Here is an 18,309-nt window from a genome sequence, read left to right as displayed (position 1 = left end):
TTAAAAAAATTAGTAAACAGTTTCAAACACACAATCTCGATTTTTAAGGATTTCAGGGTTTTAGAGACTTTTACGTTTACAAGAATCTTTGGATGATCTAATTTTCGAAATTTTAGTGAAAATAAGAATTTCAGAAATCGCCGAATTTTAGTATTTTTTCCGAACTTCCAGCTTTATAATCTTTAATTGTTTTCAATCTGGGAATAGCTGGAAAATTTATTATGAAGGAGTCTCAATTATTAGAGTGTAAAGAAAGTTGGTATGAAACTTGAAAAAGTTAGAAAACAATAATAATTCCGAGAGTTTGAGATTCTGAAGCATTCCAAATTTTTAAGTGAATCGAGTTCTCGAGTTTTGTAAAATTAAAAAAATTATCTGTTTCAGCGCCCCGATAAATTTGTTATCCGTTTTTTTGAAGTAATAAGATCATACCAAAATTTCATTAAATATTCATTTTCACACAAATTAAAATAAATAACAAAACTAGTATTATTGTAGCAGTGCTTTTCTCTCATACTCCTCTCGAATCTCCTCAACATTTCTTCCCTTTGTCTCCGGTAGTAAAAAGTACAGTACGACAACAGCAACAATCTGTAGATTTTCAAATTTTTGGGTTACTGTAATAGGGTAGTTACCATAGGGATAATGAAAAAAATCGCATAGGCGACTGGTTCAGATGTCAAGTTCTTGACGGGAAGGTAGGAAGTCAGGGTTAGGAAACGGCTGAAGGAACATTTTTATCTTGAGCTGAAGTATCTTGGTTCCTATAAGAAATATCAGAAAGTTGTCAACAGGTAAAATGTTGGTGATATAATGATAAGCATTTTTGAGTTGACCACTTTCTTATATCTTTTACAGAACTTGAGAAAATAGCGGTTTACTGACACTGCCGCCATAACGGCGTTGGTCCATACAGAAGATGCGGATCTGCAGGTTTGTGGTACCAACTCTCCGGTTATAAACATGGAAATTGGTCCGGGTCCCATTGCGAAAAGGAAATTGAACATACAAATGGAGGAGATCAAAAGATAGGAGACGATTTGGTTCTGGAAGATATTTTTGGTTTGGATTAAGTCCCTGCTTCAAATCGGTTCAAAGATAACTGCTGAAAAGATTATGGATATTTTGAAACCGGAATTTCCGGAAAGTTTTGATTTCAAATTTGCCGAGAGCGTTATAGTTTCGGTCATTTTCAGTGATTTAATCCCTACTCACCTGTGTCTCAGAATACGCCCACATCAAACTAATAATGGCCACATTGACAATTGTCAAAAATCCAAAAGTCGTAATAATCAGCGGTCGTCTCCCAAAATGATCAATAATCCACGTGGAAACCATAATTCCAGCCAACGAGAAGACACAAATGAATGCGTTCGCGAAAGCAGCAGTGTCCTGATCCATACCAACATCCATCAAAATCTCAAAAGCGAATGCATTAATTACAGTAATCCCCGACATTGCCATCGCTACAGTAACCATCATTCCGAGAAGGGTCCCACGACGATTGAACGGCGATCTCCAGACGGAGAAAATTGTTTCTTGGCTTCGAGATATTTGATGGGTGGATATCAGAGTCTCAGCTATTCTCTCAGCGTCCTCGTAGGGAATCTCATGGTAGAATTTAACGGATTCTGTGACTTTTGACTTGAAGATATCGTGATGTTTGACTTCTTGAGAAGCTAAGTAGCTTGGGCTTTCATGGACCACTGGTAGAATACATAGGACTACTGTATTGATGGTTAGTTGGAAGAGGTAGAGGGTCCACCAGAGATCTTCAGTTCCTAGAAGCTTTGGCATTGCAAGGACCGCTCCAATGGTTAGGGAGGATTGGAGGCAGACTCCGTTGAGTAGAGAAGCGATGCCACGGCAGTGGGCGGGGCTGAAATTTGAAGTTGTTGTTTCGGCCGCTAGGAAAATATATGTTTTGCAAGTCTGGCGAAAAAATCACACTAATTTTGGTATTTTCAGTTAAAAGTTGTCAATTACGACGTTCTACAAAACTAGTATTGAAGTTTTCATATTGTTTGAAATATTCAGAATACACTAAGCAATATGAGGACTTTATTTTTGTAGTTGATAACTTCTTGTACAAATTCATCCTAAGAGACATGCCAATCGGCACTGAAATAAGAGTTGTGCATATTTGAAACCGCTTATCTCGCTTTGCTGGACGTGTACAAAAAAGTTGACAACTACAAATTTGAAGCGCTTCTTTTGTTTAGTTAACTCTGAAATTTTCAGAAAAATCGAAAAATTCTGGACCACTATTTTAGAGCTACAAATTTGAAAAGAAACCAAAAATTTCTTCACATCTCCAACATTCATTAAAGGAGGGCAGACAGCAAAAATTTCGGGGAAAATTTCAGGGAATGTGTATTTTGCCGTCGCGGTGTTATCACCTAAAGCGCGCAATCCCACGCGCAAACATTTTTATTTTTTTATTTCCCGACTTTATTTTTTTCAATTTTTAACGACTTCAAACATTAAAAAAGCTCTTTTTTCTCATTTATTATAAAACCCATATAAAAGTGAATTTTTTAATGTAAATTTAAAGTTCTATCGACCGATTATTTTTCCAGTCGCCGGTGTTTTTTATAGGCATGCGAAAAAAACTATTTTCTCTTCGATAACCGTTTCTTCACTGTTCCTATTTATCTCATTACTTCTCGTTATTACTCTAGGAATAAAAAACTGTTTTATGACTAGGGTTTTCAGAGACGTCTCCATTTTTACTGCTTCCTTCACCTTCCGACGACCAGCCCTGCACGAGGATTGTTTTAATTATGTGGTTTTTCTTTCAATTGTCATGTCTCTTTCTAAAAATTAATTGTAGTTTTTTTCATAATTTATTTGTTAACATAATAAAACACGTTTCTTCATTTTCAACTGATTTTGGTACCTCGGAGCGAGGCCTCGGCGGCACGCTGGTAGCCCTTCAGAAATTCCGAGTTCAAAAAGTTCAATCCGAAGGAAACAAGGGAAGAAAAAAGTAAAAACACCAGCAGGGATTGAACCTCTGACCTCCTGAATACTAGCCTAGAGCGTACCCACTACACTACGCGTGTAAGAGGCGACCATCGCGTTTTTCACATTATGAAGCGACGTCGCAGCAGCAAGCTAGTGAAGAAATTAGGGTGACAAAAAAGAGCATTTTTTCGTCTTTGAAGTGTTTTTTTCAGGTTTTTAAGTACATAGCTATATTTATACTTCAGAGTTAAATCTTTTGAGTAAAAATGAAAATTTTGAAATTTTTGATGTCTACCCTCCTTTAAGTTTTTGAAACATCATTTGTTTTATTCAAAATGTCCACTAAACTTTTTTCCTACCCTTGGAATGACTCCCAAGGGTTACCCTCCAAAAAATCAGACCTATATGGTTGGATAGAGGCGAGAAAAGTATTTTAGATTCCAAATGAATAGTTGGTAAAAATTTTTTTTTGGAAGTTATGGTCCAAAAAGTACCAAAAAATGTCTAAATTTTCAAAAAATCATAACTTTGTCAGTTTATATCCGTTTGTTGAAATTTGAAAAACAGTAAATAGACAATTAATTGAACACTTGAGAATTAACATTTTTAATTTTTTTCCTATTGATTGGATTATTGATTTTTTGAAAAAATCAAAAAAAAATTCAATATCTCAAAAATCCTAGGTTAACTTATTTTTGCATTATGACCATTGAATTTAACACATTTGATTTACTATAGAAACATATCAATACCACGGGGGAAATCATGCTCACACAAGTTATGCCGAAAAATATCGATTTTTGGCACTTGGCTTCTTTGAATTCGTTGTCCTCGGCGGCCGGTATGGTGAGGGGCATACTTGTTTTTGTGATTTTTACTTGCGTAAGGTTTGCCTAAAGTGTTTGAAATAGAATCCTGCGACATACAAAGTCAAATTTTCAAATACCATTTCTTAAAATCATCATCTTGAAAAAATCAAAATTTTGACAGGGCACATCTATAGTTAAACTTGATAGAAACTGCCAAACTTATTTTTTAACATAATCAGAAGAACATAATCTTATCAACGGCTTGAACAGAATTTTGATTTAGGCCCTAGAATCAAAAATATTTACGATTTTCCGAGCCTGACCCCTATTTTTGGTGAAGTGTGACATGTGATAGGGCACATCTATAGGTAAACTTGATGGAAATAGCCAGACTCTTGTTTAAACATGATTAAAATGACAAACTCTTATAAACGGCTTGAACAGAATTTTTAATTAGGCCCTAAAAATAAAAATATTCACTGATGATGGGACACCTTTTGTTTTTCATCATAACTTGAGAACGAAAAAAAATATCAAAAAAACTGTTAACGCCATTCGATTTAAAATTAAAAAATACTATTAGACAAATGTTATTGGTTTGTTTCGTATCGTGAAAATAGATGGAAAAAGGTCGATTTCGGCTGTCCGAAGCTGGAAGGATATCTTTCGGAAATCGTTCATTTAACCTACTTTCACTAGACGAACCAATCTGATTTTATTTTTTTAATAGTGATTTTTAAATTTAAATCGAATGGCGTTAACAGTTTTTCGATAATTTTTTTCGTTCTCGAGTTATGATGAAAAACAAAAGGTGTCCCATCATCAGTGAATTTTTTTGCATTTCTAGGGCCTAATTCATTTCTAGGGCCTAATTCAAAATTTTGTTCAAGCCGTTGATAAGATTTTGTCAAATTAGTCATGTTTTAACAAGAGTTTGGCTGTTTTCATCAAGTCGTTGATAAGATTACATTCTTCTGATTATGTTTAAAAAATAGTCTAGCCGTTTCTATCAAGTTTAACTATAGATGTGCCCTGTCACATGTCAAAATTTTGCTTTTTTCAAGATGATGATTTTAAGAAATGGTATTTGAAAATTTGACTTTGTATGTCGCAGGATTCTATTTCAAACACTTTAGGCAAACCTTACGCAAGTAAAAATCACAAAAACAAGTATGCCCCTCACCATACCGGCCGCCGAGGACAACGAATTCAAAGAAGCCAAGTGCCAAAAATCGATATTTTTCGGCATAACTTGTGTGAGCATGATTTCCCCCGTGGTATTGATATGTTTCTATAGTAAATCAAATGTGTTGAATTCAATGGTCATAATGAAAAAAAAGTTAACCTAGGATTTTTGAGATATTGAAAATTTTTTTGATTTTTTCAAAAAATCAATAATCCAATCAATAGGAAAAAAATTAAAAATGTTAATTATCAAGTGTTCAATTAATTGTCTATCTACTGTTTTTCAAATTTCAACAAACGGATATAAACTGACAAAGTTATGATTTTTTGAAAATTTAGACATTTTTTGGTACTTTTTGGACCATAACTCCCAAACAAAAAATGTTTACCAACTATTCCATTTGGAATCTAAAATAACTTTTTACGCTCTATCCAACCATATAGGTTTCAATTTTTTTCGAGGATAACACTTGGGAGTCATTCCATGTAAATATTTCTTTTTTCACTAAATATTTCTGAAAATCTCACCTGGATTCCGTCACAAACATTGCTGCTATACCCATAGCAACGGCAATTCCCATACCCATTGTAAACCGAGCAAATGCGAATAAATAGTGATTTACTATCTGAAAATGTCTGAAAATTTCAGAATTTTCTCAAAAACCCTAACCTACCCAGTAGCTGGTTATTGCTAGAAGAGAAGAGGTGATTTGGGTGACGATCGCTAACATGATTCCCTTTTTTCGACCAAATCTAAAGAAAGTCTGAGTTAACGGAGATTTTGATTTTTGGAAAAATATCAGAACATCGTGTAACTGGAATTTCTTGGAAATTTATTTTGAATCAGCAAGCGGGTGCGCCTTCGACGCGATTAAATTTAGTTTATTACTAGTTCGTCGTTGTTTTTCTTGAAGAGTTACGTAAATATAAAATTATTTCTTAACTTTTTCAAAAGCGGCTGACATCAGGACAGATAGACGCGTGTAGCTTGTTATATATAAGGAAGATTTAAAATAAATCAAAAGGAACAATTCTCTCGAAGACTTCAAACTTCAAATACTACCGAAAAAGAAGAATCTGGTTGTGAGAACCTGAATATCAGAATTTCGAGGTATCAGAATTTTAACAAGGAATTTTTTCACAGTACTGAAAAACAAACTTTCCAGTTTCATATAGATTTCAAACTACTGCAATTTTTGTTTCCTACGGTTTAGGACGTTCTCCTGGAAAAAAAAACCAACCTCTCCGCCACAGTTTTGATGAAAAACGCTCCTGTCATTGAACCCAAAAAGAAAATGGCAACGATGACGGACCACTGATTTTCCAAATGAGCAATCCTAGCGTCGTCCGGATCGTTGGAGTGTTTGGAAGCGTTCAGGAACTGAAATATTTATGATAAAAATAATCTTGAGACTGATACGCCTGGTTACCTTTATAAATGACCCTTGTGCTGGATTAGTGATGAGCAATTGAAATCCAAAGCTAAAAGAGCTGCCAAGTGCCACTATTGATGCCATAAATGTGGTCCGTAGGGGTGGCCATTTTCCTTTTTTCGAAGCATTTGTGGTGGAGACTGTTGAAGCGGAAGTTACAATTCCTGATGACGACATTCTGAAATAATTGGAAATTGATAAAGTTTGGGTTATCTATAGTTAGCGAATCAAGAAAAAAAACAGAATGTTCATGAAACTGAAGAAACAGTAAAATTAGGTTTTTTTTCAGAATTTTGGGCTTTCGGATTGTTTGAATTTGTTTAATTAAATTTATTTTAGGAACAGTTTTTCAGATTAAAACAATCCTAGACCTTTGAAAAATACAAAAAAAATTTTCAAAGTTTGAAAATTTCGGGAATTCGTTTGGTAAAAGGCGTATCTGAACAGTAAAGAAGTTGCCATTGAAATTCAAGTATATTGAAAAACAGCAAAATTAGTTTTGTTTTTTTTAAGTTTTCAAATTTCTGAGAAATTCCAAAACTATATTGAATTGCTTGGTTCTTTCTGATTATCGGAAGTATTTTCAGATTTTCAGAGTTTTCAAAATCGTTGGAGATTATTTCCAGGAAAATTTTTGAAGTTCCTTGAATCTTGAGAGTCTCCAATACCAAAATGTTTTCAGAATTTCGAATATCAAAACTGACAATCAACACTTTAAAAATCTATGTCACAGATTATAACTTGCTTTGAAAACCGTAATTTTTTTAATCAGAGAAAATATTATAAATAAATAATCATATAGTTTTCAGGATTTCCATAAAAAACCTTTTCAAAAAAGTTTTCAAGAACAACAATCCCAAAATAATAAATTACCATTTCACATTCAATTTGAAAATTTTGAGTTTCTATAAACAATAATCATGTAACTAAAAGATTTTTTCCAAGATTTTCGTAACCACATAACCAAAAAAAAACAACTTTTCAGGAACAAAAATTCAACAGTAAGTTTTAAGAGAGGGTGTCAGTTGTGTCAAGAGAATATGTTGCCCTCCCCTATGAATTATTCATAGGAGAGTCTATGAGTTGAAAAATAAAAGAGAGAGAGAGAGTTGTTGCCACTGAGGAAGGAGGCCTCTGTTTTGTAGAGAAAAGGAGATTATGAGAGAATCAGAGAAAATATTGAAATAAATAGAAGGGTGTGAGGTTTGGTACCTAAAAGGATGGCTGAGAAAATAGGTTTAATTAGGTACACATATGGAGTCATATTTCCAGCATTTTTAATTGTGACAGAAAAATTCAAAAAATGACACCAAACTTTAACTCAATTTATCTAGCTTACTGTAAAATATATCAATTAATAAAATGTTAAACATAAAATATCAACCATTTTATCAGTGGGTTACTTTCCAATATCTACAGTACTCCACAAAAGTTTAATTCCACCCTCAGTTTGTACTGAAACACCTATTTAGGTCAATATTCGTGAAAAGGTGTCAACATGAAAAATAAAGGTCTCCCTTCAAAACCTACGTACGAAAAACTTGGAGCCATCAACGTGATCCGGAAACGAGAAACCGGAAAAATTCCGAAAATCACGTTTTGGCCGATCCACAAAAGTTTAATTCCACTCTGAAAAAGTGAGATTCTGGAGGTTTTTGAACTCTGCGGCCACTTTTTGAAAGCCTGAATTTGAAAAATATCTGGATTCCGGATTCCGGAATCAGGATTTCCGGATTCAAACTTCCTGATTCCGGTTACGAAAGCTTCTGAGGTTCTGAGGGATTCTGAAGGGACCTGGAATTCTGGGAGATTCTCCAGGATCATGAGAAACGGCCCAGTAGATTGCGTACTAACTACTCCGAAAGCAAAAAATAAGATTCTCGTGAAGAAGTTTCACAGATGAAGGCGTGATGGCCAGGACGACAATCTCGTCGGCAGGTCCAATCAAACAGTTTTTTGTTTCGAAGAAGATGAACGGATCCGACTATCAACTCATCGTCTCGGAATTTCGCCTTTTTGGAGTAGAAACATGAATTGGAATATCGTCTTCATGCACGTCGATGTTTTGTGAGGTCGTGGTAGTTAGAACGCAATCTACTGGGCCGTTTCTCGTGATCCTGGAAAATCTCCCAGAATTCCAGGTCCCTTCAGAATCCCTCAGAACATCAGAAGCTTTCTTAGCCTTCCAGAAACATTCTGAAACGCTTATTTGTCAAGAAAACCTGAAATTCAGGTTCTCGGGACATTTTAACTCATTCAAAAAGCTAATCCGGAAACCGGAATCCATCATCCGGAATCCGGAACGCAGAATCCGGAGTACATATTCTAAATCCACTACACACAATTCAATAACCATAATCCAGAACCCAAAAAAACCGAAATCCGGAATTTTGAATCCGGAAATCCTGATTCCGGAATCCGGAAATCCGGATATCTAACATCCGGAATTTGGATATCAGTAACCGTGTATAATGGTCTCTGTGTATGGGGGTCAGAATCTTAAAACTCCTCAAATTCAGGCCTTCAAAAAGTGGCCGCAGAGTTCAAAAACCTCCAAAATCTCACTTTTTCAGAGTGGAATTAAACTTTTGTGGATCGGCCAAAACGTGATTTTTTGGAATTTTTCCGGTTTCTCGTTTCCGGATCACGTTGATGGCTCCAAGTTTTTCGTACGTAGGTTTTGAAGGGAGACCTTTATTTTTCATGTTGACACCTTTTCACGAATATTGACCTAAATAGGTGTTTCAGTACAAACTGAGGGTGGAATTAAACTTTTGTGGAGTACTGTACTACGGGAATGGAGGTAATTCAGCTTAAAATACGGTATATATAGTAGAAAGGCCCCCTATGTTTGTCTCTATATATCTCAGTTCCTGTGAAAGATTACAAAAAGTGGTCAACTGGCAAAATATTAATCAAAATACAACATTGATTTTATTAATTGACCACTTTTTGATGTGTTACACAGAAAACGAGATAAATTGCGTCAAAGTTGGGGGTTAGCAAAATCCAGTTGGGCACATTCAAAAATTAAAGCTTGAAAGAAAAAATTAAAAATTTTTGGTAGCAAACGGGAATTATTCTTTTTTCTTCGTTTTTTTTTAAAGTTGTTTTCTTGGCTGATAATATTTCATTACAAAAATTAGCATAGAAAATGCAGAGTTTGAAACTGGAAACTTTTTTGAAACGTTTGAAAATATTTCACGGTTTCAAAATTGTAGTTTTTCAGAAGTTTTTTTTGCAAAATAATGATTGAGAAAAATTTTTCAAGGAATAAAGATTTCGAAAAAAATTTGCTCATGAATTGTGAAGAAATACACTGAAAATTCAACATGAAATTCTGAAATTCCGATTTTCAGAAGCTTTTTTCACTTTTTAAAGCTGAATTTCTAGAAGTTTTTTTAGTTCTAAAAACTTTGAAAAAATTGTGTTTCAAAGTCTGGATATATTTTTCTCATAAAATTTGTTTCCACTCCATTCATCGCTCCGATACGTACAAAAAGAATGAACTGAAATACCTGTCTGCAAGTTACAGACAAAGCAAAACAGCGAAAATTGAAAAAAAATCCAAGTACAAAGAATTTCAGAGAAAAAAACAACAAAGAACAGAGGAAAAAGAAATAGGAAAAGAAAAAGAAATGAGAGAGCATCTGGCACAAAAAGAAAAAAAGAGAGAAAAAATGTGCCAAAGTGCAGAGAGGGAGACAAGTATCACATGCATTTATTTTCCAGCGGAATTGAGAGAAATGAGAAATAGGCGGAGAAAATGCGATGGAAGAGGAATTTCCGTGGCTGGTGGCCGAATTTTTTCTCCTTTTTCAGTGAAATGCAACACTTTTTTAGAAAGGCTTTAAGTGATTTTGGCTATGAAATCTCTCAAAAACCTTTCAGTAATATATAGATTACAGGATATGACCAAAAAATCCCGTTTTCAAATATCGGAAGAAAAAAACCCGGGAATCAAGAAGGAGAAGAAGATCGAGAGTTTCAGGAATTAATGTGAATTTCTGGACGTTTTCAAACTCGAAAATAAGTTTTAAAAATCTTGCAAAACTTTATGTTTCATGAAGTTTTCAATTTTCAGAAGAATAGTTAAAAGTTGCTTAGTAGGTCGATCGTGACACAATAATAATAATAATAATAATAATTTATTGATTCAGGACTATCAGTCACTTATAAAATCAAAGTGTTACAAATTAAACAAATGAGTTAGAAATTATATTCGTCTTCCCGTAAAGTTGGCCTTTTTTTATATGAATGCTTGAACAAAATTGAAAAAAGTTTTATTTCGAGAAAAATCGGTCATTCATAATTAAAAGTCACCCGTAACAACATTTCAAAATTCATCAAATAATAAGATTCCGCTAAACCGGAAATCCTCGTCGAAATTTGTCATGCTAAACGCACAGAAAAATGTTATACAGAAAAAATTTCAAATCCAAAATTAAGCGAACGTCTTCTCCTCCTGGAACTTTTCATCTTTTTCCTCCTCCAACGGCTCAATTGGCGCGGCTACCGTATTATTATGTGTCCTGCACAGAACTGCAAACATTGCTGCAATTCCAGCCAAAAGGAAAACGATGAGAATGAGAATCCAGCTTCGGACAGTGAGGTATGGCGAGATGAAGAGGATTACACAGGAAGCGACGCACTGGAAAATGGGATTTTAAAGGGAGGTACAGTAATCTGGATTTTTAATTCTTCTGCTGGAGATTTATCGATTATCAGATTAAGGTCTCAACTGGAAATATATGACTTTGTTGAAGCAGAAAATTTTTTTTAATCCGAAAAGAGGGACCAACCTGATAAATACGTGTCAAGCTGAAAATTTCAGCTCGGTAGTCTGGAACAGCAATCTGGCAAATGACAGATCTTGTCATGGTGATTGTGAAGTCGGCAAAGCCAAGAAGGAACCCGATTAGGATTGATAGGTAGCGGCTGAAAAGTTTAAGATGGAATTTTGGCATCATACTGTCAGTTTTTGTTGAAGGAGTTGAACTTTCCGCACCGCTATCAACTGATAGAAGCCCGCCCTATACATAGAAGCCCACCCTACACACTTACACTTCGAGCTCAATTATTTCGGTTTATGTAAGAGTCATCAAACATCTGTCAACTGAAAGAATATTGGTGATATTATGATAACTAATTTATCAGTACACATTTTTTGACATCTTTTACAGCAAATGAGCTATGAGAGCTGAAAGTTTATAGCTAAAGTATGCTTATATTTCAGCACATAAAGAAAGCGGATCAATGGATTTGATCCACCATGTAACTCATATCGATTCAGTGAAACCGTATTTTTCTAGTTTATTTTTTTCATTTTTTAACATTTTTTCTAGAGTTCGTGTATTAATAATGATGCAATAGAGCTTTTTCTATCTCCTGAAGAGTGTGCAGTTTTGAGTCAATGTGCACAGTATACACCTTTCACTTTCTCATGCGCCTACCGTAGCCCTCTATTGACCCTCTAGCGATCCCAAATTCATTATTCGACCAACAAGAATAACTCAACCAAAGAATTTTAGTGTGTTCGCAACGACATTTTTCTCAAGTCCCAAATTTGAAACCATCTGTTTGAAACAGGCTGTTTCATAAATCTATCATATTCTGAGTTTTTTGTTTCATTCATACCTGGGCGTAATCAACACATCCATATTGCTGGTTGGCTTCTGTGTTGCCTCATTCGGCACCGAACAGTACACCAAAACCATGACAATTGCCATCGATGTACAGTGTACTGCCATTGGCACAATCAACTTATACTTATGAAGTCGTTTAATCATTGGTCGGATGAACATGGCGCCTGAAAATTCGGTTTTTTACATAACTAGATATCTTCTCATCCCCTATAGATTCCTATCAAACCAAACTGGGTCATTAGATATGTTTTTGTATATGACGGTTTGGTTTCTGAACTATTGATATCATGGCTGTACTATTTCAAGGAATTCCTAACAATTTTTTTTCGTTGAAACAGAAGGAAATCATTGTTTTCTTTTTCCGTAGTCGCGAGGTCATTTAGTTTCGTATATGGTCGTTTTTTGCAGGTTTCATGCAAGAATTTTGCGGTTTGTGATCTTGATAAAGGATGATAAAAGATTACGTTTAAAGTGACGTCAAGCTAATACATAGTTGGGTGTGTTTGGGTTACGGTAGAAAAATAAGAGACCGAAAATGAGGAATAGCAGCTAATGAAATTTTTTGAAAACTTTACAAATTACTATTAAGATTACTATTAATGCAAAATGTCGAAATGATTTTAGAAATGTTTTGAAACTGAATTTTCATATTTTCCAGATAATTTTTTCCAGTTTCAAAGTTTTGGTTTCATTTGAGTTAGTTAGTTCTCAATGATAAGTTCTGCAGCCGACTTTGATCGTGTAGCTAAAATGATAGAGACGCTGGACTCCTAGGATTTCGCGAACGAGTTCAAATCCTCCAGTTTTAATCGAATTTTCCCTAATTGGACTGACAATAATTGCAAAAGTACTATAACTTTGTACTATAACTCAAACTAAAACTTTGCAGTTTCAAAACTGAATCATCTTTAAGCTTGAAATTTCGGTTATCATTTAAAACATAGTTAAGTTTTCTGAAAATTTACTCATTCTAAATATCAAAAATTTTGAAGATTTTAAAATTTTTTTCAAAACTTATAAACCTTTTTAATTTAGAAAACCCTGAATCTCAGCTAAACAACAATATGTTCTGTTCCATGATGCTAACTTTTTGTATTGCAATTTCGCTCATACTGATAATGCAGTTTTGTCTGATTGAAAATACTGAAGTTAGAACCATTTTGTTTAAAGAACCCCAAGCTTATGTATATGGGCCAACAGTATACAACCGCATAGCTCAGCGGATATCAGTACCAAACCTTTAATATTAGGTTTAGAAGTTCAAATTTTAGTATGAATTAAAAATTTGATGTTTCATTTTGGTTTCAAATTTACTCAAATTTTAAATCTTTTAATGACGTGTTTGAATGTCAAAGCCGCTACAGTTTCAACATTAGGTTCAAACTCTCAAAAGACTTACCGTAAACACTCCAATGGAAGACCACTCTATACTCGCAATTTGACCTCAATTATCTCGATTTCTATATGAGATACGGAAAATGTATTGACTAATAAATTACTTGTCGTAATATCACCAACATTTTATCCGTTGACAGATTTTCCTTATCTTTTATAGGAATCGAGATAATTGAGCTCAAAGTAGAGGATGGCCTATTACAGTGTTTACGGAATATGATCCGTTGCCATGTCCCTCCACATTTAGTGAAACCTCCTCAAGTGTTCATAATACTACACACAACATCACTAAAACTTCCATACCTCCCACTTGAAACCGTAACCCTCGATTTCCCAAAACTCACTCAAAAACGCGGCGGCTCCAGAGCTTAACAGGTACAATGCGATAATGTAGACGTCAGAAGCGGTTTCAGAAGTGAACGACAGTGAAGTTGGATAAATTCCGTACATGAACGATACCATACATCCCATGTAGACATATGTGAAGATCAGAAGAGATGTGTTTAGATGGGTGAAGGATTCTCCGAAGCGTTCTGGAAGTATACTGGGTTTATACGAGCCAATAAAAAGAGTACACACTGAATTGTGACAATAGAGAAGGCGTGACTCTTGGAGTGTTCAGAGCGATTGAGTCAAATTGTTTTGTTGGCAAAAATGTGAATAGGACCACTGATACAATGGTAAGAGCCATAAGAGAGAAGTAGATGACTTGGACTACATGCTCATCAAAGTTCAAAAAGTGTCCGTCGAATGTGTGTGGTACGAAATGGAAAACGAATAGCATTGTGACACCTCCAAAGAACAGGGATGTGTGGCCGAGACCAGTTTCCAGGGCAGAGTTGGAGTCGATGGTTCGGCGGGACGAGTGTTCGGAGAGGTATGTTCCTTCAGCACTGTTGTACACTGGAAAAATATGGAGGTTAGGAGGAATAAGCGAGATCCTAGAGTATATAGGCAATAGCTGCAAACCATAGCCGCTTTCTATATGCTATAGCAACTCTATTCGTATATCATTCAGTATGCCAAATGGCGTTAAACATACCCTAAGATCTCATGTACCCCCGCTGAACCTTATACAAAATATTACTGTAGCATAGTCTCCAATTATGTATGATGATTTTGTTGAAGCTTATTGCGACGAGGGGACATATTTTTCTCACAACTATATTTTTCACACAACTCTGTTCATATACGCCCCTAGAGGAACTGAGCTTGTGGACCCAACGCTGGTGATACCGTACCACTACACAGTAAGCTACATGGTCGCAATCCCAATTAACATTTTAACATTAACATTTTAAGATCAATATTAACGATGAACTCAAAAACATTTTCTGTTTCATAGTGCTCATTTTGGATACATCTTCTCCTGAGAAGATGCTCTCGATAGTGAAATAATATGATTCATCTGATCTTTGTACTTCTGACCACTCTATCTTTGATCTTATCTTATCCACCATTAGCTTCTTCCCTACACAGCTTCTGTCTTGTCTTCCTCTAGCTTCCATTTTGCCTGTTTTCACGTGAATCTTCTAGAAGGCCCACACTTGCCATGTGTTCCCTCAGAATGATGTCAAGAACCAGAATACGTGAAATTTCAAGGGTCTCGTGACCCATATATAATTGTTTTTTGAGATGGTAAAGGTCACAAAAACAAACTAGAAACTACACAAAGTTTTCAGTTTCATAGTGTCTAGAACTTCAAGGCTCTTAACCTTTGAATTAATAGAAGCCTCAAGATCATATTATACTCACTTGCATAGGCGAATCCAAGAAGCAGTTGGGAAGAGTAGAAGATGTAGGAATTGACATGAATGTATGCCACGTAGCAGACAGCAAATAGTACTGAGGATAGCATGAGCATGGATTTCGATGAAATGTAGTATTGGATGGTGGCTGTGAATAGGGAGAAGAAGGCGAATGAGATGTATTGGATGGCTTGGCTGGAAAAAATAGTTTTTATTGCTAAAAATTACTGTTTCAAATATCTAGTAAGTTGTTGTCTGGTGAGTTTTCGAATTAAGAAATGGTGGAACTAGTTTGATCATAAGTCCTAGGGCTGAATACGGAATTTACTAACCAAAATTATTACTGTTTACTTACCTTATCAAAATCTTCAAGCATATCATGTAGAATTGCTAACTACTGAATATCCGGTAATTTTTCATGGTCTTCTACTTGTTATTAGCACTTTCATGAATATCTGCCAAACATTCATAAACTATTTGAAATTGTAACTAAAATTGTTTCGAAAAATGTTTTACTGTATCAAGAAGACATTATGTAGATGACTTATGATCCACTTTTTGCTAACATGTATCTCCACGGTTGTTATCCTTTTTGCTCCAAATTTCACCCTTACTTTGACCCGATTCATCTCATTTCCCGATAGAGCTACCAAAAATGTTGACAAATCAATTCTTATAATGGCTAAACTGTTTTATTAGTTAGTAACTTTCTGATACCTAATACAGGAACCAACGTAACATGAACCAAAATTAGAGCACCTTTCTAGTTAGTGCTAAACTAAATTTATTATTTTAAAAATTAAAATTTCTCTGAAATTTTGTAATGGCGATTTGTTACTAAATTGGAGATCTTATACGAAATTTAGAACCATAATGAAACAGTGAAATTTGAAAAAAAAACGGATAAGAATAGCTGATAGATATGTCACCAAAAAGTTAGATTTAAGCCATCTACGTTTGGTTTACTTGATACTGTAATTTTTTTTTGAAATTATGTCAATTACAGTTTCAAAAAGTTGATAAAATGTTGGGAGCTTTTTTGCAAACACTGTAATGAAAATACACCCTAACTAGGACACAATTTACCTCGATTACTGTGAAAGATATCAAAATTGTTCTAACAAAATGTTTATCATTTTATCAAAAATATTTTGTCAGGTGACCACTTTTGGATTTCTTTGAAAGGAACCGAGATAAATTGGTTCAAATTTAGAATTTAAGCGGCTTTTTTTTTAATATGATGTTTATCATGTTATTATAACTTTCAACTAGGAATATCACTTGTTTGATACAGTAAACATGGATTCGTGGGGCTCCATAACTTTAGCTCATTGGCTCAAAGTTAAAAGTTCAGTGGCTTATCGGATACAGCCTTCAATATTTTCATATGATTTTCAATTAGGAATATAACTACTTGCTTGATACAGTATTCCTTACTAACAATTATCACAAAACTTTGGTATTCTAGAAATAATGAAAAGTAACTTTGATAAGGCTAGAAAAAAATAACTTTTTGTTAAATTCAGATTTCTGTTTGAGACATTAACAGTTATCAATTTCAGTAAATTGAAACAATAATGTATCAACTTTTTGAAACAGTAATTTTCAGCAATTTCAATAGAGATTCACTACAGTAGTCGTTAGAACAACCGGAAAACCCAAAAACCAACTAACTGACCTAGAAACCTCTACTTGCAGATCTGAGGCCATCCAAAACTCACCCATAGTATCCTGCATACTCGCTAATCCTATCCGGATTCCTTGTACTAACTGAATGGAGTACACTTTCGGCCATCATCGATTGCACATCGTATCCCAAAAACATAAAAGTCGTTCCAATAGAAACCATGAACACCGAGACGAGCTCATGTCGTCTGGGTGTTAGTTGGAACATCATTGGTTCTGGAATTTCGGAAAAGTTGTATGAATGGTTTTTAAATTTGAAAAAAAGGAATTAAGAAACTTCTCAAGCGGCAAAAAATTGAAAATTCGAGAGAAAAAACTTCTGGAACGAAAATCAGATACCATATCCAAATTAAAAGGTCTCTCTATGAACCAGGTATAACACATTGAAGGGGCGGAGACCGGTGGGCGGAGCTTAATCGGAGAAGAATAAGAAAAAAAGGAAGAGAAAAGATAAGAATGATTAATGGGTCTTCTTTTTTGGGGTATTTTTTCTGTTGTGATTAAGACTCCGCCCACTTTTTTTTGGATTACTCATCTTTTCAAACGATTTTTGGTCAAATTTTCATATAAAAATTTTCATAATATGATATGTAGACTGTATTAAGAGAAATTGAAAATTTTAAGTTTTTAATCGAAAATCTGAAAACGAAAAAAAAAAACGTTTTTCAGCAGTTTGCTGAAAATGCGCTCCATTGAACATTTTTTGAAGGTCCCCATCGGCTGAGCAAAGTGGTCGAAATCGGCTTCTCAAATGAGAAAGGTTACAGTAGTCTCAAAAATTAGTAAACATCAAAGTCTTTTTTCATTATCAGAGAGTTACCTAATTCAAATGAAATTAAGAACATTGAAACGAAAAAAAATCTAGAATTTTCTTTGAAAAAAAAACCATACTGTTTCAAATTGGCTATTTCATTAATGTCTGTAGAGTGACTTTGTTAAAGGTTAGGTACAGTAATCCAATACATTTGCACTGGAAAAAAAACTAGAACTCTGTATGTACATAAGCCATATGAAATCTGAAAAAGTACAGTATTCCATATTAAATGAATTGGTAAAAGGCGGATAAAACTGGTCAAAGTCAAACGGCTAGAATATAGATAAACCATCCGGAACAGAAGTTTTTTATCTGAATTCTGTTTCATGAATTTGTTAAAAAGTGAAAAAAAATACTTTGAATAATTAATTTCTCATCGATGATACATCCTTATTCAGCTTTATTCATTTCTAATAAAGTTATCTTGGACCCTAATAGAGATATCAAAAAAGTGTCAACTAAAAAATATTCAAAATTTTACCAACAAAATTTTATCAGTTGACTACTTTTTGATATCTCCTCCAGGAATTTAGATGATTTTGGTTTTCTAGCTAGTTGTTTGAACTCTGTCTATAAGTGTAATCTTACTATCAGATTCCCGTTCCACACAAACACCCCGAATCTACA

General features: G+C 34.5%; 2 protein-coding genes across 2 annotated transcripts; both read right to left on the bottom strand.

The window, feature by feature from the left end:
* Window positions 1-489: 489 nt before the first annotated feature.
* Window positions 490-6,571, bottom strand: CBG22452 (the record flags this gene model as incomplete). Its single annotated transcript, XM_045244933.1, has 8 exons — window positions 490-591; window positions 636-723; window positions 886-1,046; window positions 1,216-1,879; window positions 5,490-5,587; window positions 5,636-5,714; window positions 6,203-6,342; window positions 6,392-6,571. The coding sequence occupies 8 exons, from the start codon at window positions 6,569-6,571 to the stop codon at window positions 490-492; spliced, it is 1,512 nt and encodes a 503-aa protein (XP_045097570.1).
* A 4,267-nt stretch (window positions 6,572-10,838) lies between these two features.
* CBG22453 lies at window positions 10,839-17,079 on the bottom strand (the record flags this gene model as incomplete). Its single annotated transcript, XM_002646951.1, has 7 exons — window positions 10,839-11,045; window positions 11,197-11,332; window positions 12,032-12,203; window positions 13,779-13,967; window positions 14,014-14,337; window positions 15,190-15,377; window positions 16,904-17,079. The coding sequence occupies 7 exons, from the start codon at window positions 17,077-17,079 to the stop codon at window positions 10,839-10,841; spliced, it is 1,392 nt and encodes a 463-aa protein (XP_002646997.1).
* Window positions 17,080-18,309: the final 1,230 nt, after the last annotated feature.

The sequence above is a fragment of the Caenorhabditis briggsae genome (genome assembly GCF_000004555.2).
Source record: "Caenorhabditis briggsae complete genome, chrIV, whole genome shotgun sequence".
Taxonomy (NCBI): Eukaryota; Metazoa; Nematoda; class Chromadorea; order Rhabditida; family Rhabditidae; genus Caenorhabditis; species Caenorhabditis briggsae.
This window is presented reverse-complemented; position numbering and strand designations above follow the sequence as displayed.